Below are 22942 nucleotides of genomic sequence, written 5' to 3'. Positions count from 1 at the left end.
CAAATACACAAACTGATACCACCTTAACATAACCCTGAGTAAATAAACAGAACTATCATTTTGTGAAAGCAGTTTAACTCTTACCTAAAAATTGTTTGAATATTTTCATTAGTTTAGATAATCACAAAGTTAAGTAGCCAACAAAACTTCCAGATTTCAATTCAAAAAGTAAATAATTCATTTTCAAATATTCAATAAATGAACAAATAATATGTTAGGAGTCTGACACGACACTTGAAGATTTTACAACTGACCAGTGTAATCTTTTAAACACAGTTTTCCCAAACTAACAATCTTTTTTAAACAATTTTTGTATCACTGAAAAATGAAATTGTTATGCAATTCAAAAATTTTATTTAAAATTTGATAGAATTATTTATGTTGGTGTTGCATTTAATTGAAATCACATTTAATAATACTGTGGATTGATTTATTTTTGTGGGAACAACTTTTGTGGATTGAGGAAAATAATTGTATTTTTGTAAATAGTTGATTTCTTTGATTTGCCAAAACAACGCAAAGCCTATAGAAAATGGGAACTTTATTGAACATCAACTTTACTCAGGACAATCTGTGTTCTAAAATTTATAGTGAGACCATAGAAATTTCAAAGTGTTGTCTGTTAAACGGGAAATATAAAAATTTCTTAATTTCCATTATTCCGATAAATAATTTAGTTTCACAAAAAAAATATTCTATACAGTTTGTACACTACTATCTTATTCAATACTGTATTCTTTATTTCATGAATTATGCACTTAAATAAAAAAAAAAATCAATAATCACTGAGCTGGCAGGATAAAATGGTAAATATAAAGCAGTCAAACTAAATACATTATCATACATGTAGTAACCTCTAACGTTCTGGTTCACGGCAAATCATTTTCACAAATTATCACAAATTCCATGTCAACTGATGAGAGAACATTCTCTCTTCTTACAGCTCGCCTCATTCTCAAATATTCAGCACACCTTTATAAGGTATCAGATCACCTGAATATCAAATTATCTCCCTTTTCTTAAAAAGGGGCATGATGTAAAATGAAGTCTTGATAAATGAACACATGGCAATAACAGGAGGTTTTATGAATCACTATCTAGTGGCATACATAGTTATGTATTCCTTCACTTTGGTTTTGAATGATTCCTGAAAAATAAAAATAATCATAGTGAAATTAAAAATAACATTGATACATTACTACTTCTAGCATGACTCAAAGTTCAACCCTGTATTTTCACAAAGCACTGTTTCCCAAAACCACAGCACCATGGAATATTTGAGTCACATGACTATCAATATTGTCAACTTGTTGATTTTTTTATATAAGGTGTTTTAACACCATTTTTAAGCACCGCATTTAGGCTATTTTGTGGCAGCAAGTTTTTATTGGTGGAGCCGGAGTGCCCAGAGAAAACCACTGACCTTCAATAGGAAAACTGACAATCCTAGTTAATTAAGATTGGAGTCCAGTGCACCCGCAGGAGATGGGTTCAAACTCACAATCCCATTGTTGACTGGCTAGTGATTACTGTAGGAACTACTCAGACCACTCTGCCACCGAGGCCCCTATTTTCCATTGTCTTAACTTTAATACCGCTGTACTATTTTCACTACTATAACCACTAAAAGCAGCTAACATGGCTTATTACCAGAAATTAATTTTCTCCAGCAAAACAATGGGTGCCACATGAATCAAGGTATTTTGAGAGAAGTCCTTCTTCCTTTGTGACTAATTCCTTAGCATTATTGCTTGTGTTATTTGTCTTTTCTGATAAATTAAACATAGTTTATCTGTTTGAAACTTCAATTTAGATTTTTTTGTAGTACATTTTAAAAAGGAAAAATATAGAGCCGCATGTGGTGTATGTAATAATTCTATAATTTAAAAAATTTGATTTGGCTCCTCCAAGATGTAATATATTGTTGTATTATTGTAGTTTGTTGCTGTATATCATATTTGTTTTTCCTTTTTGCTTTTAACATAAATCAGGTTTTGTTTTTTTTTCTTTAAATTGTATAACATTTTGTCATGTACAGCTTTTTTAAAAGCTTTCTTTTGTTTCAGTTTTGCTCAAGTGAATGGCCAAAGGTTGACCAATATTTGCTAGCATCTATAGCATTTGTTCTCTTGTGGATGATTGTCTCATTGATTATAAATGATCAAATCATACCATTTTTTACTTATTTTCAAATAAACAGAAATTATTACATGGCTTTAATTAATGTTAACAGTGCAAATGGGTACATATCCAATTAGTAGTATTAGTATGAAATTGTATTTTGAAATCTGAAAATATATCTTTTCAATATAATTCTGAAATGGCTTTTTCCTGAATTTGCAGTACATATATAATTTAAAGCCATTCTGTAAAATAATGTCTTTTTTCTGTGTTTTTTATTTACCTTATTCCTGCTTAAAGATCTTACCTTATTCCTGCTATAATGATCTGCTGCATCTACATTTAATGGATCATCAAAATTTAATAAATCCTGAAATTATACAAATATCATAATTAACTGCTGTAACAATTAATACAAATATAATAACTGCTTATTTCCACTTCATTTAAACTCTAGTTGATAGTTGTCTCATTGAATTGGCAATTATACCAAATCATCTTGTTTTTAATAAAAAAAAAATTGTTATATATTTTTTCTATTCTTTAAATACTCTGGACCTTCCTAAATTATGGTAAATAGAAGCATTCATTCATTCCTAGATTTTACATTTATAAAATATAATAATTGAGAAATATATTCAATAATTTGTTTCATACATGGTTTACTGCAAAAGCATTTATAACATTCATATTCAATATGCCTTTAATGTTATTTCCCAGAAATAAATGTGTTACAGATTGTACATGTTGTATGTGTGTAATTTTCATCAGGATAACACTTTACCCTATCTCAGAAATCATTAAATTATAACAGGATATTCTTTAATTTCTTAAAACTCTACTACTCACTTCCACCCACCAACCATAACCTTTCAAAATCCACTTAACAATAGAATCTAGAAAAATTCTCACAATGATTGGAAAAAAAGGACTGCAGAGAAAAAGACAAACACTAAGTATTTGAATTTACAAAAAAATATCACAAGAAAGACATGAAAGGTTATTGTTATATATCTATATAGTTTGATGTTTCAGTTTACAAGAAACAACAAAATAGATAAAAAAAAATTTTTTTTAAATATTTTACTTTAACAGGAAAAGAATGAGAAATTACTTCTAAAATGACTTGAAATCAGCTTTTAAATTTAAGAATGTACTTAGATGAGGTTAGGTAAAAATTAACAAATCAAGAATTTGAAATAGATACTATACTGCTATAAGCTGGTAGAGCATTCTTTACGGATAAAAATCAGCTAAAAATATTAATAGGTCATGGACCTCCTTTTCGAGATATTAAGATTTAAAATATAGCGGGAAAAGGTTGACTTGGACTTATATCTTATGTTTGCATTGGTATTACAGTAGACTCCACCTAATCGGATATTGGTGAAACGAATATATCGGCTATTGTAATATTATTTCAAAACACCGAACCATTCTCTATACATTTCAGTCAAAATACATCGGATAATCAAATATCGGTTATTAGAATATATCGGCTAATTGGATAGGAATATTCATGAAAAATGTGTGAAAACCATGTACAATCTAATATTTTGAAATAATTTCATATTTTTCTTGACAGGAAATTAAGCCGGAAGTTGCGCCATTACGAAACTTCAGTACAGAAATGTTTCATTTTATTAATAAAAACGATCTTTTATAGTCAAATAAAACATATTTTTTCTTGTTGTCTTGTTTATTTTATGAATCTGATATTACATTTTGCCTAAGATGTGTTTGTTGTGTGTTTATCCAAATGTGATCGTTATCATAATTTTACTTCACAAACAAGGCACGACAGAAATGATAAACTGCGTGATGTTCATCAATGTTTATTAAATATGAATGAAATGTACCTCTTTCTCAACAATTTATTAAAATATATATAGAAGTTCCGTGTAAAAATAAGGAATCGTGTGACAATAGCATATCCCAGGTGAAATAGAATTATGTAACTTGTACACACGTACGCCATTTTCCTAATTAACATAATATTCAGCCTTTTATTTTGAACCACGACGGATAAGATAGAAAAACAAATTAATTTTACTCATCTTGATGTCCAATTTTATAATCATAAAAGTAGTTATATTACTTGAAATTGGAAATGTGTTTCATAAATAAAAAAACTGTAAAAAATTAGATCTGAGTTCGATTATAGTTAGAAGTAGCTTTTAATAGATTTACCTGTGGCCTACTTCCGAGAATTCATAGTTATTTTTAGCTTTTACCTGTTTTAACACACAAATGAAACAACAAGTCTCATTAATTAAGAGCCTAAAGAGGTACATATTTTATTCAGATAATCAACACATAATTAAAAAATCAATAATAAACTGACAGATAAACAAAATACATTATAATCAGCTGATCGATCTATTACTCAATCAACCGAATTATCCGAACTTGTACCTGAAAAAAACATCGAGATTAGTTACATATTTCCATTAATAAAGCAGCTATGATAGCTATTGGTATCTGAGGGTTGTGTCTGTCAATTTTGAAAAAAAAATTGGAGGAATATACGTTCATCGGCTAATTGAATATATCGGACAATCAGATATTTTTAGTTGACAATTTGGGTATCCGATTGGCCGGAGTCTTACTGTTTTTGGGTCCCATAACAAAAGAAAGAAAATTAGGAATCTTCTAAAATTTTGGTAAATGACCTTTCATGAGCTATATATATTCTTATGTGAAAAAATAAATGGGTGTTATTGGACAAAATATTTTACCATGTTTTGTATGGAAAAACACCAAGGAATCCGAAAATTTGACATGAATTCCAACACCTCACCTAAGTACATCCTTAAACTTTCCTATAATATTCTGTGTAATGTAGGGGAGATAAATCCTATTTCTAAAGTGAAACTTCATTATTGTACACAATATAAACTAACTTCCCTAATTAAGTTTTTGCAAACCAACTACTTCACTATTTATCAATGTTTATTTTGCACAATTTTCAGGAGTAACAAGAGTGTGTCCATATCATAGTACACAAATGCCCTACTCGCACTATCATTTTTTGTGTTCAGTGGACCATGAAAATGGGGTCAAGACTCTAATTTGACATTAAAATTAGAAAGATCTTATCATAGGAAAGATATTTATCAAGTTTCAAGCTGATTGGACTTCAACTTCATCAAAAACTACCTTGCACAAAAAATTAAACACATATGCCCCCTAGAGTATGTCAGGTTATTAAACTATTATTCTGGATCAATATAGTTTCTTCCCTGAACAAAAATGACAATTGTGGTAATTTCTTTATGAAACATTCAACCTATCAAACAATCAAACAATCAGTAAGGCTTACTTACAGCAAACAAAGAATTTAACCCCCATATCACATCTTTTAATCTTCTTGTAGGAGCCCAACCTAAAAACAAAATAAAAAGCAATATTTGTATCAAATTATACATTTAACAATGGTACAATTAAACTTAGTGTATAATTAGTTACATTTATGTTAAATATATACAAGAGCTGTCATTAATGTCTTCAAAATTTCCCAAAAATACAATTTGTCTTATGTCTTCAATGAAAATATAAAAGAGAGTATTGAAGGTGTAACCTCAATATTATGAATTAAACAGTGTTTCAGTTAGTACTATTATGAATTGAATGAACTATAACTGATAGTAGTCCTTTGCTAATTTGTGTATCGTAGTCATTTTGCTTAGTTTCTTTTGTGACCTATTCTGACAGTCATTGACATCAGACTTGGACTTCTTTTAAAACTGAGTTTTTCTGTATGTATTGATGGGTGCTTGTTTTTCTTCATACAGTGGCTAGAGGTATAGGGGGAAGGTTTAGATCTCACTAAACATATTTAACCCCACCACATTTTTGAGCCTGCATGTTTGAACTGTTTTTTATTTGTCATTTTGGGTCCTTTAATAGCTGACTTTGTGGTTTTGACTATGCTCATTGTTGAAGGCTGTACAGTGACCTACAGTTGTTAACTTCTGTGTCATTGTCAAGAGTTGTCTCAAGCAATCATACCCTGCATCGTCTTTTTTTAATATTTGGTGTAATAAACCTTAACCTTACCTAAACTGTCATAAGAACTTTGGCGTAATAAACTAAGACAGACCTCTCCTTCCTCATCAATATTTGGATGCCATATTCTGGTTTGGCATGTCACAACAGGAGGCTGCAATATAAATCCTTTTTATTTAAGAATAGAATGCTTTTGTAAATTAATTGGGGTGTAAAAGCGTTGACCAAAGTCATGAAAATATATTTTGAATGAAGTGCTATATATTTATCTGAAGATGTGCACAGGGTCAAATCTTTAAAAACCCTATATACTTACTAAAAGAAGCTTCCAATACACATAAATTAGTTCTTTTTTGCAAGACTATAAAAACATTATTGGTATCAAGTTTGTCTATTATCTACCTGTGTACTTTATTGTGGAAGCTTGTGTCATCATGAATGTTACATTTTGTTTTGAAATGAAGATCAATTTCAGAATGACTAGAGATTGCTGTTACTTAATCAGAAGAAAGTGTCATAATGAAACACACATGCAACGTAATTATTATGGACTGAGGTTTTTTTAAATAAACTGTTTAATGAAATAATGTTGTATGTCTACCTCTGGGTAGGTACAAATGTTTTTGTACTATCCAAAGCACAGACAGAGCTCCTGTACAAGAAATATCAGATTATACATGTTATATGAATTCCTTGTTACTCATTGGATGATCAAAGTGTAATGTATCAGGTTGTGTCAAGATTAGAGATGATATCAGGATGGATAGATCTCCATGTAGAAAAGGATAACTTATTTTGTTTCTGTCCCAGAGGCCTGATGATAATATTTCATATTTGGAGTTTTTTTCTGTATACATACCGAGTTTGTTTTGAACTGTCAGATTCTATTGTATAAGACCTCTTGATTTTCAATTCTTGTTAAACAAATATCTGGGTTGCTGTACATGTATAACAGTTTCTTTCTTTTTTTAAACACTTTGCTTTTGTCACAATTTGAATATCAATACAAAATAATTTGATACAAATAACTTTCATAAACAATATCATTTCATGCTTACTGTGGGTTCATTATTATTCTCAATATACCTATCTTTGTTGAATTCGTGGGTTGAAATAAACCACATAGGTACATGAAGTAAACATTTTCTATAGACTTGAATGCAGACTACAGCAAAACCACAAATTTAAATATTCCCACAAATACAATGTGTTCTCTATCCATACAAATTGGTTTCCACAATTTAAAAGAATCCACAGTACCTCACCATACATGTATTTTAGCTTACCAATATATTATATTCATCAGGTATATTTATTGTAAATTTAAATTTTCCTCCATGCCAGAATCCATCTTCAGGTGTGATTATTAAAGAAAACTTATGAAGAGTATTGGGATCTTCAAAGTTTACTTTACATGTCTTAGGTAAATGTTCCTCCATTTCTTGAACCTCTGGAAATAAAAAGAAAACTTCAGAATATTAAATACTTTTAAAATAGCTAGCATGTATAGATAAAATCACTTATACACAATTTAACAGATACAAAGGATACATAATAACCTTGATTTTTGGATTCATACTTGTAAAATTTCAATGCATTATCAGTTAATTATAAAGCACAATAAGCATTGACCCCTCCCTTTTCACCCTCAACCCTAGTCTGCATATTTTAATTGCAATGCAAAGTCTATATTTCAAAAGCAAACAAATTTTGATTTTAAGTATATATGGTGGTATTGTAAAACTTACTTTACTGAACATTCTTCCAATTTACAATTTTTTCTATCTATAATAAACTTGGCCCAAACTTGGCCCTTTAGATACAGTGGAAAATATTTTGTAAAAATTTACAAAAATTTACTGAATTAATGAAAATTGTTAAAAATTGACTATAAACATGATAAAGGGCAATAACTCCTAAAGGCGACCCAATAACCGGTTGTCCAATTCATCTGAAAATTTCAAGGCAGATAAATAAAGGCTTGATAAACAATTTAACCCCTCATCAGATTTGCTCTAAATGCTTTGGTTTCAGAGTTATATGCCAAAATCTACAAAGTATGGATTTTTCTTATTATTGATGTCCTACCATATGATTGCTTAAATACATGTACTTGATGTAAGCTCTCAATTGCACTAATACTCCTTATCTTCATCATGCTATCAAACTATCTTTCTCCGGATTTTTGTTTTTGGACTTAAAAAGCAATGGAAATTGACCTACAGGATTGAATGGATTGTGGTGAAAATTTTATTTGTTGAGTATTTTGACTTCCTAAAAGAAAGGATATGAAAATCAAAAATAGGAAAACCTATACATTAATAGTTACGGTTGGTGGTCATTTGTTTAACTATGATCAATTTTGATAATATATATATGACTGTTAATGAAATTTTACCAAAATATACAGGCAATAAAATATGGTCATAAAAACAATGTCCTTTACCTTTCACTAACAGTTTGTCTCTGATAGATATTCTTTTATTTTCTTCATTTTCTTTCTTTCCTGTGGAACTCTGTTGTTTTAATTTTTTTGACAATGTGATCATATTCTCTAGTATCTGAAATTATAAACTTAATTGATAAATAATTGATATATATATACCGTACAGATATTTACTTGCAATTCTGTTAGTCATCTTGATAAAACAAAAGAGTGTATCACATGAATAGATCTAGAGGATAAATGTACAAATGTACATATAACAAAATTGGCAAAAACAGCATGTTTTAAAAATGAAAAAAAAAATGAATGTACATGCAATAATCAAAACAATCATAATGAACTGAAATCTGTTTTTCACTTTCTAAGTGTCTATTTGTTGTTGGAATTAATTACAAGACTTGGTCCACTTTATGTAGTATTTCTATTTGTATCGATCTAATGAGTTAAGCCTTTTTCTACTGATTTTTATAGTTTATTCTTATGTCAAGTACATGTATGTTGTACTGTAACACCACTGTCCAAGGTTAGGGTTAGGGTTGGGCACCCATTAACATGTTTACCACCCCCCTTCCACCTCCAAACACACACACACACACACACATTCTGTATGGGGGAGTCTGTCCTTCACTGGATCTTGTTTTCTGCTTTGTTACATATTTGTTTTATCATGTTTATATTCAATTTTATGTACATAAATTAAATATCGTATGCATGTATAGCTGTTTATTTTCGCAGGTGTAACATTTCGTGATTTTCATTTAATTAAATTAATAATATTCTTTATTATTATTTTGGCAGATTCAAAACTTTTATCAATACCTTTGCATGTACTTTTAAATTGGCGGAATTTATTTTGGAAATTTTGTTCAATCAGCAAAAATAAGCGAAAAATTTACACCCTGTGTAAATAATCCGCTTTACGGTAAGGTCATTAGTTTTCTTGTTTGAAATGTTTTACATTTGTCAGTTTGGGGCCTTTCAACATTGTTCAAAGCTTACTATGGATGCGATATGGGCTTTGCTGATTGTTGAAAGCAATAGTTGTTAATCATGTTAATTTCTGTGTCATTTAAATTTGGTCTCTTGGGAAAACTTGTCTCTTTGCCTTTGGCAATCATCATGATCATACCCCATTTTCTTTTTTTATATATATCCAATTCAAAACACTCTTATTAAGGACACTGGTTTATACCCGTAGCCAGGGGGTTCGGGAACAAATAACCACTGTTAAAGTCAATGTTCTGTTCGAATTGTGACTGTTAAAGTCGAGTTTGTGAGTCCAACGAACCCCCTTTGGAAATTCCTGGCTACGGGCCTGTGGTGCCTTTGTAATTTGTGAAATCATTATCTTTTATTTATGAAGGTTATTCATTTTGTTATTCAAGAAGCATATATACAAAAATACATTGTTAAAGTATATATATATATGTACATGTACCATCTCATTTTATACTATATTTTTTAATTGTCAAATTATTTTTTTTTCGTGCTGATAAAATAAATAAACATTTATGGCTTTCCCTACCCATGCTAATAAAAGTTCAAAATGCTTCACAAAACTCTCTGATGTAAGAGTAATCATGGAAATTACATTGACCTATAATGGTTTACCTTTTTTTAAATTGTTATATGGATGGAGAGTTGTCTCATTGGCACTCTCACCACATCTTCCTATATCTAATTATTTATTTTATTATAATGGGATCGGATCAAATTAAGAGGCTATAGCAACCTGATACCAGTGACCTGTGTTCTTGTCTGTATGCTGATGTAACATTTGTACTGCTAGCAGGTTAGTACATGTAGTATGGTTGATTTCAAAGCATCAAAGACCATACCTGTCAACCTCATAAACCTTCAAAGAGGTAAATCACAGATCACCACAAGAAATTGAAAAGTTGATTGAACATGATGTGCAAAAAGATTCCTTGCCAAGTGAACTAGTTGAAGACAGTACTGTACAAATGCTGTACATTTTGTACTTTGACCTAAAATGGTTAACTTTTAAAAATTGTGACTTGGATGGAAATTTGTCTCATTGGTACTCATACTACATCTTCCTATATACATGATATCTATTGGTCGTAAAAATGGAAAATGTTTTATTCAAATTTCCTTGACAATTCGAATTGCAGTAAACTATTTCTTCTTTTTTACACTGCCGCTTAGTTCAAACAAAGACCTCAATCTTGTTGGAGGTGACATACATGACATAGCTGAACTGAATTTTGATTCCTTACAACATTTACAAATTGAATATAAAAACAACTTTCAAATGATTGCCCCAAAAAAATTCAATGAGTAACAATCGCGGGGTAAAATAAGAGGAGATCTTATTTTCACGCTCAAGAGTAGAAGGTGAAGCGGGAGATTTCTAGAATATTGTCATTTGAGTGGGAGTCTCTTGCTAAAAAAGGGAAGGTTGGCAGACCATATCTCGAAGATATTTGAAGGATTTTTGAATTTGTTACAAAAGCGTGTACTAGTCATGCTAGTGGAAGTAGGAATGGTGTACCCCACATGACGAATGATCATCGCAAACGCAGGTAAAAATATCCAAAAGCAGGAGAACTTATATATTCTCCCTCAAGAGTGAAACGCCAAGCGGGAGATTTCTGGAATACTGTCATTTGTGTGGGAGTCTCCTAGTAAGAAACAGGAAGGTTGGCTGGGTAATATCTCGTAGCTATTTTAAGGATTTGTGAATATGTTACCAAAGCCACAGGCACTAGACGTTGTCAATAGCATGAAAATATTGGCAATGGGAAGAAAATAGTGTCTATATTATATATATGGACACTATTTTCTTCCCATTGCCAATATTTTCATGCTATTGACAGAACGTCTAGTGCCTGTGCAAAAGCGTGTACAAGTTACAACTTCCCACCTATTTGTATCAAATGAGAAAGATGAGTTTCCCCAACAGAAAGTATGAGAAATAATGAAATTGTACAGCAATAACATAAGGAGTAGGATAAAAAGAAAACACATGTCTCAAATTGTTGTGTATATCCTTAGGCTTAGTTTAATTATTTGTGTTTGTGTAGAATTTGTGTGTAGCTGTGTACATGATGTAACTCACAGTACACTGCTGACTCACTGACACTGACCTTTTAAGTTTTATCAAACTCTTAATGTAAATATCTTAATTCCTTAGTTTACAATTCTCAATTTTTTTAGCAGTAAGGACTCGATTTTGTAAAATTTCAACAGTTCTATGAGTTTCTTCGTTGTAAACAGATTTTTTGCTGAAAGGTCTATGAACCGGAAGTTTACACTCTGAAAAATAAGCTTACATCAATGATAAATAAAACTCTGCATACTTATAGAAATTTAAATCAAGATATACATTTTAATAAATGCTAAAAAACAGAAAAAGGTTCAAAAACCTTGTGTGATAATGTGTCTTGTCTTTTATTGATTAAATATAATTGATTTTTTTAATGGATATAAGGAACTCACTGAAAATGGAATGGCCCTGGCAGTACAATTTCCCACCTTTCTTCACGTAATAACATTCTTGTAGCTAATTTAACCCGTGTACATTGAGGTTGCTTCCCTTTTAAATGATTCGAGTGTGCCTCCATTATATTTTATATTGAATGTCCCAAACTGGCAATGTTGTCATACAATGAATCTTGAGTGAGAAGCTCCACAAGGATCTTCTTTTACAATACACATCCTTGAGCTGTATGCAATAGGGTAGAATTGGATAGCCCACATGATAATTTTTCTTTAATATTGAAAATGCATTGGGGTGTAAAACTGTTGACCAAAGAACATTCCATGCTTCATTCTAAATATGTACACACGGTCAACACTTTTACGGCACTATATGGATATGTTCCGGACCATATGAGTATCTGGACCATACGCGTATGGTCATGACCATATGGGTATATACTCATATGGTCCGACCGTACGCGTATGGTCGGGGTAATCAACACGTATACTTCAGTCAGAGCTCTGACATAAACAAGTCAGAAATAACTGACTTCTTCAAGTCAGAAAATGTTTTGAAATTCTGACCTGTACGGGTCAATTTTTGTTTTGCGTAGTTTTCCATCGAGTCCGTCAAACCAGAAGTTATTTTGAATTTGCCGCCGATCTAAGACACATACGATCACGTGGTTTTTTGCGAGAGATCACGTGTTTGAGAGTCGTTGTTTTGGGAGTTTCTCGAACGAGAAGTTATTGAAAATATAGTGATTATTTACGTTTTTTTAGTGAAAATCTAGGTCAATGTGGTCATTTTCAGATGGTAATTCATATTACCTCCGTATTTTCATGGCCATTTTAATATTTTTTACGTGTAAAGAAGGTCTTTGCAAGTGATTTTGTTGCTGTTTTATGAAGGCGCGTGACCTGTAAATACGGACGCGTGGCCTTTGAGATGACCTGGTGTCTGACAATTCTGACTTGTTCAGGTCAGAAAATGTTGTTATGATAATGAACTGTTATTTTCGGGAGACAACTCGTGTTGTCTTAAACAGTATTAACATTATAACCAGTCAGTGCAATTTTAAAAGTGAAATTATTGCTTCAAGATGAACATCGTCACGTGATTTTTCTATTTTTAAACTCAATCATGAATTGACTTTTAAACCTTTCCGAGTTTGCGGCTTATTAAATATATTTGTTTTTTCGTGTCTCCCAATGAGAAAAACGATCTTTTGAATATTGATATTCATGAAAATGAAATGAAAATCGGAATAATTTAAATAAAGGAAAAAGGAAGGGAGGGTTTAACTAAAGAACCAAATATTTTTTTAGTTTTATTTAAAAAAAAAAAGGATTTTAACTTGAGAACATTAAAAGATTCACAAAACGGGTTTTCAGATAAATGATTATGGAATATGATATTAAAAATAAATCAAAGGAAATGTAGGGTGAGTCTCAAATGGATAACCCCTACCCCTGTCATTTAACTTGTGAACAGTCGAGAATCCTGCCCCCTAAACTCAATTTGTTCTCTCTGTAAAGTATCATGAAATATACCAGGCAAGCAGGGGCGGATCCAGAACCTTGATGTCTGGGGGGGCACCATGAAACCAAAATTTTAGATTTTTTAGAGATGTATATACGGTATATGCGTGTGAGTGTTTTGTTTTTTGGTTGTTATTTTTTTTAGAAGGATCAGATCAGATCATCGTTTCTATATCTTTATACTTCTAGATCTTTTATTGTTTTTATTTATTTCACTTCATACTTTCTCTCTGCCAATAGATCTTTATTATATTTGTCCTCAACATGCATCAAATATTTGCCACTGGACGCCAAACAACATACAATCAATCAATATTTTCTACCATCACTTCTATATTTGTTTGACCTTGCTTCCAGACTTACTTTTTTTGTAAAATATTCTAATTTCTGTAAAACACCTTCATATTTTTACAAATGGTAACCTTTTTTTAGCCTCGTACATGTACATGGCAATTGAAACAAGAAAAATAAACAAATATAACTATATGCTCGAGCATTTAAAGAAATGATTAAGTCCCAGATTCAGTTACAAAAGTTTAATAAGAAAATGTCAACTCATCATCACGGTTTTCCTAGGCCGGTGGAAAAGGGGGGGGGGGGCAATTGTCGATTTCCCATGTACAATAAGAGGGAGGGAAATAGGACATTCCATTTACAAAATAAACGTGTATGGTATTAAAAAATAATTAATCATTTGATTTATTGCTGAATAAATTCACAAAAAGACGGTTTTGAAGAGAGAAAAAACATAAACTCTAAATAAAATGGTATTGTGAGTACATGTACTGTATTTTGAAATGAAAAGAAACTAAGTACTATTAAAATATAGATGTATACCAACATTAAACATATAATTGTACCTATTCTTTAAAGGTACACAGATCAGGAGTTTCACCTGGTAATCGATCTTAATCTGTATTGTATAATTATAAACCAATAAAAATTCGTACTATTCCAATCAACATGTATATGTATTTTCCATAATTTAAAGCTTCCAAAGAGACATTAAAAACACACAAAAGAGTCAATATTTACACACCCATCGATAAGTTATCATAAATCACGCATGTGGACGCTGGCATTAATTAACGACCAGTTTAAGAAATCAAATCAAGCTGTGATTCATATCCGCACTAGATAAGAAGATTCAGTAGCAATAAAATTATGTTAGAAATAATTTTTTTGGTGACCTGAACTGGGGGGGGGGGGGCACGTGCCCCCTATGCCCCCCCCCCCCCCCCCCCGGTAAATCCGCCACTGCAAGTATACCAGGCAAGTCTCTATGGGTCGCCCCACCCCTTGTCATTTGAGAAAAATCTTACATCTTGAAAATGATAAGATCCCTTTTAAACCATATATATTCCTTTTTATAATGTCAAATTGATTTGAATGAAATATACTGGGCTAGTCTCTGGGTTTAACCCCCCCTTGCCATTTGTGAATGTTCTCATATTTTGTAAACGGTCGAGATCCCCACCCATAAACCATATATATTCTTGTATGGGAAAATAAAACAAACCCAATGAAATATAGGGGAAGTCCCTTGGGGGGGGGGGGGGGGTCACACCACCCCTCCTGTGTGAAAACATGTAAATGGTCAAGACCCCCACAACTGTACCATATATATAAGTGTAAGTGACAACAAGACAAATCAAATGAAATAAAGATAAAGTCCCTTGGGGTCACCCCACTCCCTTATGTTTGTAAATTTGTAAGCGGTTGAGATCCCCACCCCTTAAGCCTATATATTATTATATGGGACAATACAACGAATTAAATAAAATAAAGGGAAAGTCTATGGGGGTCATCCCCATCCACCTTTCTGAAATGGTCTGGATCACCACCCCTTAACCGTATAATATTCCTGTTCGTCATTTCAAGAAGATTTGAATGACATACAGGGTCAATCCCTAGATGTTACCTACATGTATGCATATCACTTTACTAGACCAAACCAATTTTTACTTGAACTTGCTCAATGTCAGGCGACCATGGGAATGACAAATTATTGGAGCTTTGTTTGAGAGACCTCCTAACAGCATCCTGTTACAATTATTTTTATTTGCTGAGAGACCACCTTTACATATTATATTGATCAGTGTTTGTGCAAACAGAATTGTCTATTCAGTATTATTTTCCTCTCACATGAATCACTTCTTATTAATTACATGGCATATATGTTTTCCTATGAAGTTACCGTACGCATCTATAATTCTTACCCCAGATGCATAGCCACATAAAGCATTAACCTTTTATTTAAAATATAGATAGTCTTTGTTTCTACAGAAGTGAGAAGAACATTGGAAGTCAGTATGTTCCGACTTATAAAAGTCCGAATGAAACGCGCATCTGGCATACTAAATGACAATCCTGGTACTTTTGATAACTATTCTGACTTTAATTCAATAAGACTCAGAATGATCTGAAGATACTGACTTGTTTTTAATGTTATGAGTATTTTAGAATATGAATGCTCTTGCCATGCTAGTACCATAAGAAATCCTGACAAGATTTTGTTCCCAAAAAATATATATTAAAAATAACAAGTGTACAATTGAACATAATTACAAAGTTATAAATGTTGCTAAAAAGTCTATTTAAAAACACCCAATAGATAGTTATCTTTCAACTTTTACATGTATTTAAAAAACAGTGAAAATATTATGTATTATATGTACCGCTTCTTGAAGGACAACAAAGTCACCAAACTTAGTCTGATTTTCTAAGTAATTTCTCCTCAACATATTTTTAAAACAGAACATAATTTGACCTATTTAAGTCAGTTTACAGAAGAAGAAAAAAATCCGATCAAACTAGGTTTCTTCATCTTAGCCCCCCTTTTTTCTCCTTATCTGAATCTTCTACTGTTGAGTTAATTAATTGATATTTTTTTTTTAAGAAACAATTCAGTCAAATGGTTTTTGGGATAATGTTTTTACAATCAAAAGTTTTATATGTTAACAGAAAAAAAGTCATGAAAATACAAAAATAAAATAATTTTTTAAGATATTAATTTGATGAAATTTGTTAACAAAATACATTTGAATATAAAATATACAAATACATTTTTTTATAGTCCTCATTATTGTGACTTTGGGGGACCTTATTTCGTCAGTCTTTTATCTGGTTTCCCATACATTTTAAAATCAATATGAAAATCCTAGACTTTAAAGTTGAAATAAGTTCAGTTTTGACTGACTCTTTGAAGTCAGACCATGAATTTGACCATTTAAAGTCAGTTTACAGAGATAAATTAAATCCAATGAAAACTATGTCTTCTTCTTCTAAGCCCCCCCCCCCCTTTTTCCCATTATCTGAATCTGCTACTGTTGGGTTAATTAATTGATAGGTTTATTAGAAACAATTCAGTCAAATCGTTTAAAATTAATATATTCTGATTTTCCAATACATTCTTAAATGCATATGACAATGCCAGACTAAAACGTTGTACTAATTAGCTAAAGTGAAGTTTTTGACTGACTCTTTGAAGTCAGAACATAATTTGACCTGTTAAAGTCAGTTGACAGGAAAAAAAATGTCCCATCAAAACTAGGTCTTCTTCCTTTAAGCCCCCTCCATATCTGAATCTGCTACTGTTGAGTTAATTAATTCATATTTTTTTTTAAGAATCAATTCAGTCAAATGGTTTTTAAAATAATGTTTTTTTAAAACCAAAAGTTCCAAATCTTAATTTAACAGAAAAAAGTCATGAAAATACAGAAATAATACAATATTTTTTTTTAAAATAATTTGATGAAAATCTTTAGAAATCAAAATGCATTTGAATATTGAATATATATCAAATAAAAATGTTCCATCATTTTTAAATCAATACGAAAATCCTGGCCTTAAAAGTTGAAATTAGTTTAGTTTTGACAGACTCTTTGAAGTCAGAACATGATTTGACCTGATAAAGTCAGTTTACAGGTGGGAAAATCCAATTAAACTAGGTTTCTTCATCTTAGCATCCCCCTTTTTCTTTATCTGAATCTGCTACTGTTGATTTTAATTAATTGATAATTTTTTTTAAGAAACAATTCAGTCAAATGGTTTTTAGAATATTTTTTTTACAACTATAAGTTCTATATGTAAAAAATTCATGAAAATGCAGAAATAGAATAAATTTTTAAGATATTAATTTGATATAATTTGTTAACAAAATACATTTAAATATAAAATATACCAAATACATTTTTTTATAGTCCTCATTATTGTGACTTTGGGGGACCTTATTTCGTCAGTCTTTTATCTGGTTTCCCATACATTTTAAAATCAATATGAAAATCCTAGACTTAAAAGTTGAAATAAGTTTAGTTTTGACTGACTCTTTGAAGTCAGAACATGGATTTGACCTGTTAAAGTCAGTTTACAGAGATAAATTAAATCCAATGAAAACTATGTCTTCTTCTTCTAAGCCCCCCCCCCCCCCCCCCCCCCCCCCCCCTTTTCCCATTATCTGAATCTGCTACTGTTGGGTTAATTAATTGATAGGTTTATTAGAAACAATTCAGTCAAATCGTTTAAAATTAATATATTCTGATTTTCCAATACATTCTTAAATGCATATGACAATGCCAGACTAATACGTTGTACTAATTAGCTAAAGTGAAGTTTCTGACTGACTCTTTGAAGTCAGAACATAATTTGACCTGTTAAAGTCAGTTGACAGGAAAAAAAATGTCCAATCAAAACTAGGTCTTCTTCCTTTAAGCCCCCTCCATATCTGAATCTGCTACTGTTGAGTTAATTAATTCATATTTTTTTTTAAGAATCAATTCAGTCAAATGGTTTTTAAAATAATGTTTTTTTTAAACCAAAAGTTCCAAATCTTACACAAAAAAGTCATGAAAATACAGAAATAATACAATATTTTTTTTAAAAATAATTTGATGAAAATCTTTAGAAATCAAAATGCATTTGAATATTGAATATATCAAATAAAAATGTTCCATCATTTTTAAATCAATATGAAAATCCTGGCCTTAAAAGTTGAAATTAGTTTAGTTTTGACAGACTCTTTGAAGTCAGAACATGATTTGACCTGATAAAGTCAGTTTACAGGTGGGAAAATCCAATTAAACTAGGTTTCTTCATCTTAGCATTCCCCTTTTTCTTTATCTGAATCTGCTACTGTTGATTTTAATTAATTGATAATTTTTTTTAAGAAACAATTCAGTCAAATGGTTTTTAGAATATTTTTTTTACAACTATAAGTTCTATATGTAAAAAATTCATGAAAATGCAGAAATAGAATAAATTTTTAAGATATTAATTTGATATAATTTGTTAACAAAATACATTTAAATATAAAATATACCAAATACATTTTTTTATAGTCCTCATTATTGTGACTTTGGGGGACCTTATTTCGTCAGTCTTTTATCTGGTTTCCCATACATTTTAAAATCAATATGAAAATCCTAGACTTAAAAGTTGAAATAAGTTTAGTTTTGACTGACTCTTTGAAGTCAGAACATGAATTTGACCTGTTAAAGTCAGTTTACAGAGATAAATTAAATCCAATGAAAACTATGTCTTCTTCTTCTAAGCCCCCCCCCCCCCCCCTTTTCCCATTATCTGAATCTGCTACTGTTGGGTTAATTAATTGATAGGTTTATTAGAAACAATTCAGTCAAATCGTTTAAAATTAATATATTCTGATTTTCCAATACATTCTTAAATGCATATGACAATGCCAGACTAAAACGTTGTACTAATTAGCTAAAGTGAAGTTTTTGACTGACTCTTTGAAGTCAGAACATAATTTGACCTGTTAAAGTCAGTTGACTGGAAAAAAAATGTCCAATCAAAACTAGGTCTTCTTCCTTTAAGCCCCCTCCATATCTGAATCTGCTACTGTTGAGTTAATTAATTCATATTTTTTTTTAAGAATCAATTCAGTCAAATGGTTTTTAAAATAATGTTTTTTTAAAACCAAAAGTTCCAAATCTTAATTTAACAGAAAAAAGTCATGAAAATACAGAAATAATACAATATTTTTTTTAAAAATAATTTGATGAAAATCTTTAGAAATCAAAATGCATTTGAATATTGAATATATATCAAATAAAAATGTTCCATCATTTTTATACGACCGCAAATTTTGAAAAAATTTTCGTCGTATATTGCTATCACGTTGGCGTCGTCGTCGTCGTCGTCGTCGTCGTCGTCCGAATACTTTTAGTTTTCGCACTCTAACTTTAGTAAAAGTGAATAGAAATCTATGAAATTTTAACACAAGGTTTATGACCATAAAAGGAAGGCTGGTATTGATTTTGGGAGTTTTGGTCCCAATATTTTAGGAATTAGGGGCCAAAAAGGGCCCAAATAAGCATTTTCTTGGTTTTCGCACTATAACTTTAGTTTAAGTGAATAGAAATCTATGAAATTTTGACACAAGGTTTATGACCACAAAAGAAAGGTTGGGATTGATTTTGGGAGTTTTGGTTTCAACAGTTTAGGAATTAGGGGCCAAAAAAGGGCCCAAATAAGCATTATTCTTGGTTTTCGCACAATAACTTTAGTTAGAGTAAATAGAAATCAATGAAATTTAAACACAATGTTTATGACCACAAAAGGAAGGTTGGTATTGATTTTGGGAGTTTCGGTCCCAACAGTATAGGAATTAGGGGCCAAAAAGGGACCCAAATAAGCATTTTTCTTGGTTTTCGCACCATAGCGTTAGTATAAGTAAATAGAAATCTATGAAATTTAAACACAAGGTTTATGACTATAAAAGGAAGGTTGGTATTGATTTTGGGAGTTTTGGTCCCAACAGTTAAGGAAAAAAGGGCCCAAAGGGTCCAAAATTAAACTTTGTTTGATTTCATCAAAATTGAATAATAGGGGTTCTTTAATATGCCGAATCTAACTGTGTATGCAGATTCTTAATTTTTGGTCCCGTTTTCAAATTGGTCTACATTAAGGTCCAAAGGGTCCAAAATTAAACTTAGTTTGATTTTGACAAAAAATGAATCGGTTGGGTTCTTTGATATGTTGAATCTAAAAATGTACTTAGATTCTTGATTATTGGCCCAGTTTTCAAGTTGGTCCAAATCTGGGTCCAAAATTAAACTTTATTTGATTTCATCAAAAATTGAATAAATGGGGTTCTTTGATATGCCAAATCTAACTGTATATGTAGATTCTTCATTTTTGGTCCCGTTTTCAAATTGGCCTACATTAAGGTCCAAAGGGTCCAAAATGAAACTAAGTTTGATTTTAACAAAAATTTAATTCTTGGGCCTCTTTGATATGCTGAATCTAAACATGTACTTAGATTTTTGATTATGGGCCCAGTTTTCAAGTTGGTCCAAATCAGGATCTGAAATTATTATATTAAGAATTGTGCAATAGCAAGTCTTTTCAATTGCACAGTATTGTGCAATGGCAAGAAATATCTAATTTCACATTATTGTGAAATAGCAAAATTTTTTTTTAATTAGAGTTATCTTTCTTTGTCCAGAATAGTAAGCAAGAAATATCTTATTGCAAGATTTTTTTTAATTGGAGTTATCTTTCTTTGTCCAGAATCAACTTAAATCTTTGTTATATACAATATACAATGTATATTCACTTTTTACTACCAACTGATAAATTTAAATAATCTTTACCATTCAGTGATAACAAGCAGTTTTTTTACATCTTAATATTTTATGATGTATTTAAATGAGTAGTTATTGTTGCAAACTCCATTAGAATATTTTAATTGAGATTAGTTTTGGAATAAGGGAAAGGGGGATGTGATTAAAAAATTGGGTTCAATTTTTCTCATTTGAAATTTCATAAATAAAAAGAAAATTTCTTCAAACATTTTTTTGAGAGGATTAATATTCCACAGCATAGTGAATTGCTCTAAGAGAAAACAAAAATTTTAAGTTCATTAGAACACATTCATTCTGTGTCAGAAACCTATGCTGTGTCAACTATTTAATCACAATCCAAATTTAGAGCTGAATCCAGCTTGAATGTTGTGTCCATACTTGCCCCAACTGTTCAGGGTTCAACCTCTGCGGTCGTATAAAGCTACGCCCTGCGGAGCATCTGGTTAAATCAATATGAAAATCCTGGCCTTAAAAGTTGAAATTAGTTTAGTTTTGACAGACTCTTTGAAGTCAGAACATGATTTGACCTGATAAAGTCAGTTTACAGGTGGGAAAATCCAATTAAACTAGGTTTCTTCATCTTAGCATCCCCTTTTTTCTTTATCTGAATCTGCTACTGTTGATTTTAATTAATTGATAATTTTTTGGGATACGATTGCTGTCAAGCAATCTGTAGACTTTTACCATTGACCCTATGACACACTCCCTCACGTCATTCGTTTTATTCTAAACATTCGGCAACATCTCAGATTCTTATGATTGTCTTGCTTTAAAAGGTAAAAACAACCAAAACAATTGAACATAAACAACTTTCCTGTAATGTTTTACTCATAATCTTCATGTGTGATATTTTCCTTGACTTATATGCGTGTTTTTAACAATACGGAAAATCAGAATTAAATAGTATTTATATTTAGTGATTTTATAAATTTAGAAACACGTCAGAGGGAATTCCCAATTTTCGATAACTTGCGAGAGTTCTCTAAAAGCCGATCGATAATTCTATTTCTGTCACAAGAACTGAAGTGGAGTATTTCTATATTTTACCGTTATGAAACTGATATTTGATACTGTACTCTCATAAAGAAATGGAGAACCATTCATCATATCATTAAATAAACGTTCTTGTTCCAAATCGCAAGTCGCGGTTTGTTTATGTATTAATGTCCATGTGTGGTCTCACTAATTAGAGACAAAAAGAATTGAAGAGACAAAAAGCGTCAAGAAGCGACAAGAAGAATAATATTAGCAACAAGAAACTATTTAGCGACAAGAAATCATTTTTTTATTTATATTACTTATTCGAAATAAATATTAAAAAAATATGCAAAAGAAAACAATTTCAACGACAGGAAAGTTAATTTTGATAGGGGGGAAAAATGAAACTTGTAAATCTAATTCAGTTGCTACATTTATTTACATGATATTTTATAAGGTATCACAGGAAGTATATTTTGTCTTTTTATTTGTTTTTAAAACCATTTTTGTACAATATATAATTAACTTGCAAAATGCATTATTTGTGCATAATTGTCCAGAAAATTCATACACAAATTGTGAAATACAAATTAAGAACTGAAATCAAACAAGAGGAAAACATAATTAAAATGTGAATATTTTTCATCATTTTATTTAGTGTATTGTCTCATTTAACGATATTTATCATGTTTATGCATATAGATTGAAGATGACAATCTTGAGTTTTCTACAGGTGTTCACTATTCGGTACAATAATTTTATATTCTGGTGCGTGTAATTGATGAAGGTGTTAATGGAT

General features: G+C 30.8%; 2 protein-coding genes across 3 annotated transcripts in view; one reads left to right on the top strand and one right to left on the bottom strand.

Annotated features, from left to right (window-relative positions):
* Positions 1 to 588: 588 nt before the first annotated feature.
* LOC134694006 (NEDD8-conjugating enzyme UBE2F-like) lies at positions 589 to 11853 on the bottom strand. Of its 2 annotated transcripts, none has more exons than XM_063554997.1 (7): positions 11767 to 11846; positions 8576 to 8692; positions 7416 to 7579; positions 6181 to 6283; positions 5448 to 5506; positions 2429 to 2491; positions 589 to 1147 (listed from the first exon to the last, which is right to left on the bottom strand). In XM_063554997.1, the coding sequence occupies exons 2-7, from the start codon at positions 8676 to 8678 to the stop codon at positions 1094 to 1096; spliced, it is 546 nt and encodes a 181-aa protein (XP_063411067.1). In that variant the 5' UTR covers positions 8679 to 8692; positions 11767 to 11846; the 3' UTR covers positions 589 to 1093. The 2 variants fall into 2 exon arrangements, with proteins under 2 accessions (XP_063411067.1, XP_063411066.1); XM_063554996.1 differs by having other exon boundaries at positions 590 to 1147; positions 8576 to 8690; positions 11686 to 11853.
* A 116-nt stretch (positions 11854 to 11969) lies between these two features.
* LOC134695451 (vacuolar protein-sorting-associated protein 25-like) overlaps positions 11970 to 22942 on the top strand; it is a 49973-nt gene continuing 39000 nt past the window's right edge. Inside the window, exon 1 of the mRNA XM_063556704.1 lies at positions 11970 to 12083. Coding sequence (XP_063412774.1) covers positions 12019 to 12083 — 65 coding nt within the window. The 5' untranslated portion in view covers positions 11970 to 12018. The remainder of the gene's footprint in view (positions 12084 to 22942) is intronic.

This window comes from Mytilus trossulus, chromosome 13 (genome assembly GCF_036588685.1).
Source record: "Mytilus trossulus isolate FHL-02 chromosome 13, PNRI_Mtr1.1.1.hap1, whole genome shotgun sequence".
Classification (NCBI taxonomy): domain Eukaryota; kingdom Metazoa; phylum Mollusca; class Bivalvia; order Mytilida; family Mytilidae; genus Mytilus; species Mytilus trossulus.
This window is presented reverse-complemented; position numbering and strand designations above follow the sequence as displayed.

Bases quoted from the DNA above. Each gene is read 5' to 3' on its own strand.
- LOC134694006 (XM_063554996.1), bottom strand. From the start codon at position 8,678: ATGATCACATTGTCAAAAAAATTAAAACAACAGAGTTCCACAGGAAAG. The intron at 6,284-7,415 runs GTAAGCTAAAAT...TTTATATTGCAG, and splicing joins CTGATGAATATAATATATTG to CCTCCTGTTGTGACATGCCA. The intron at 1,148-2,428 runs GTAAGATCTTTA...TTTATTTTTCAG, and splicing joins ATCATTATAGCAGGAATAAG to GAATCATTCAAAACCAAAGT.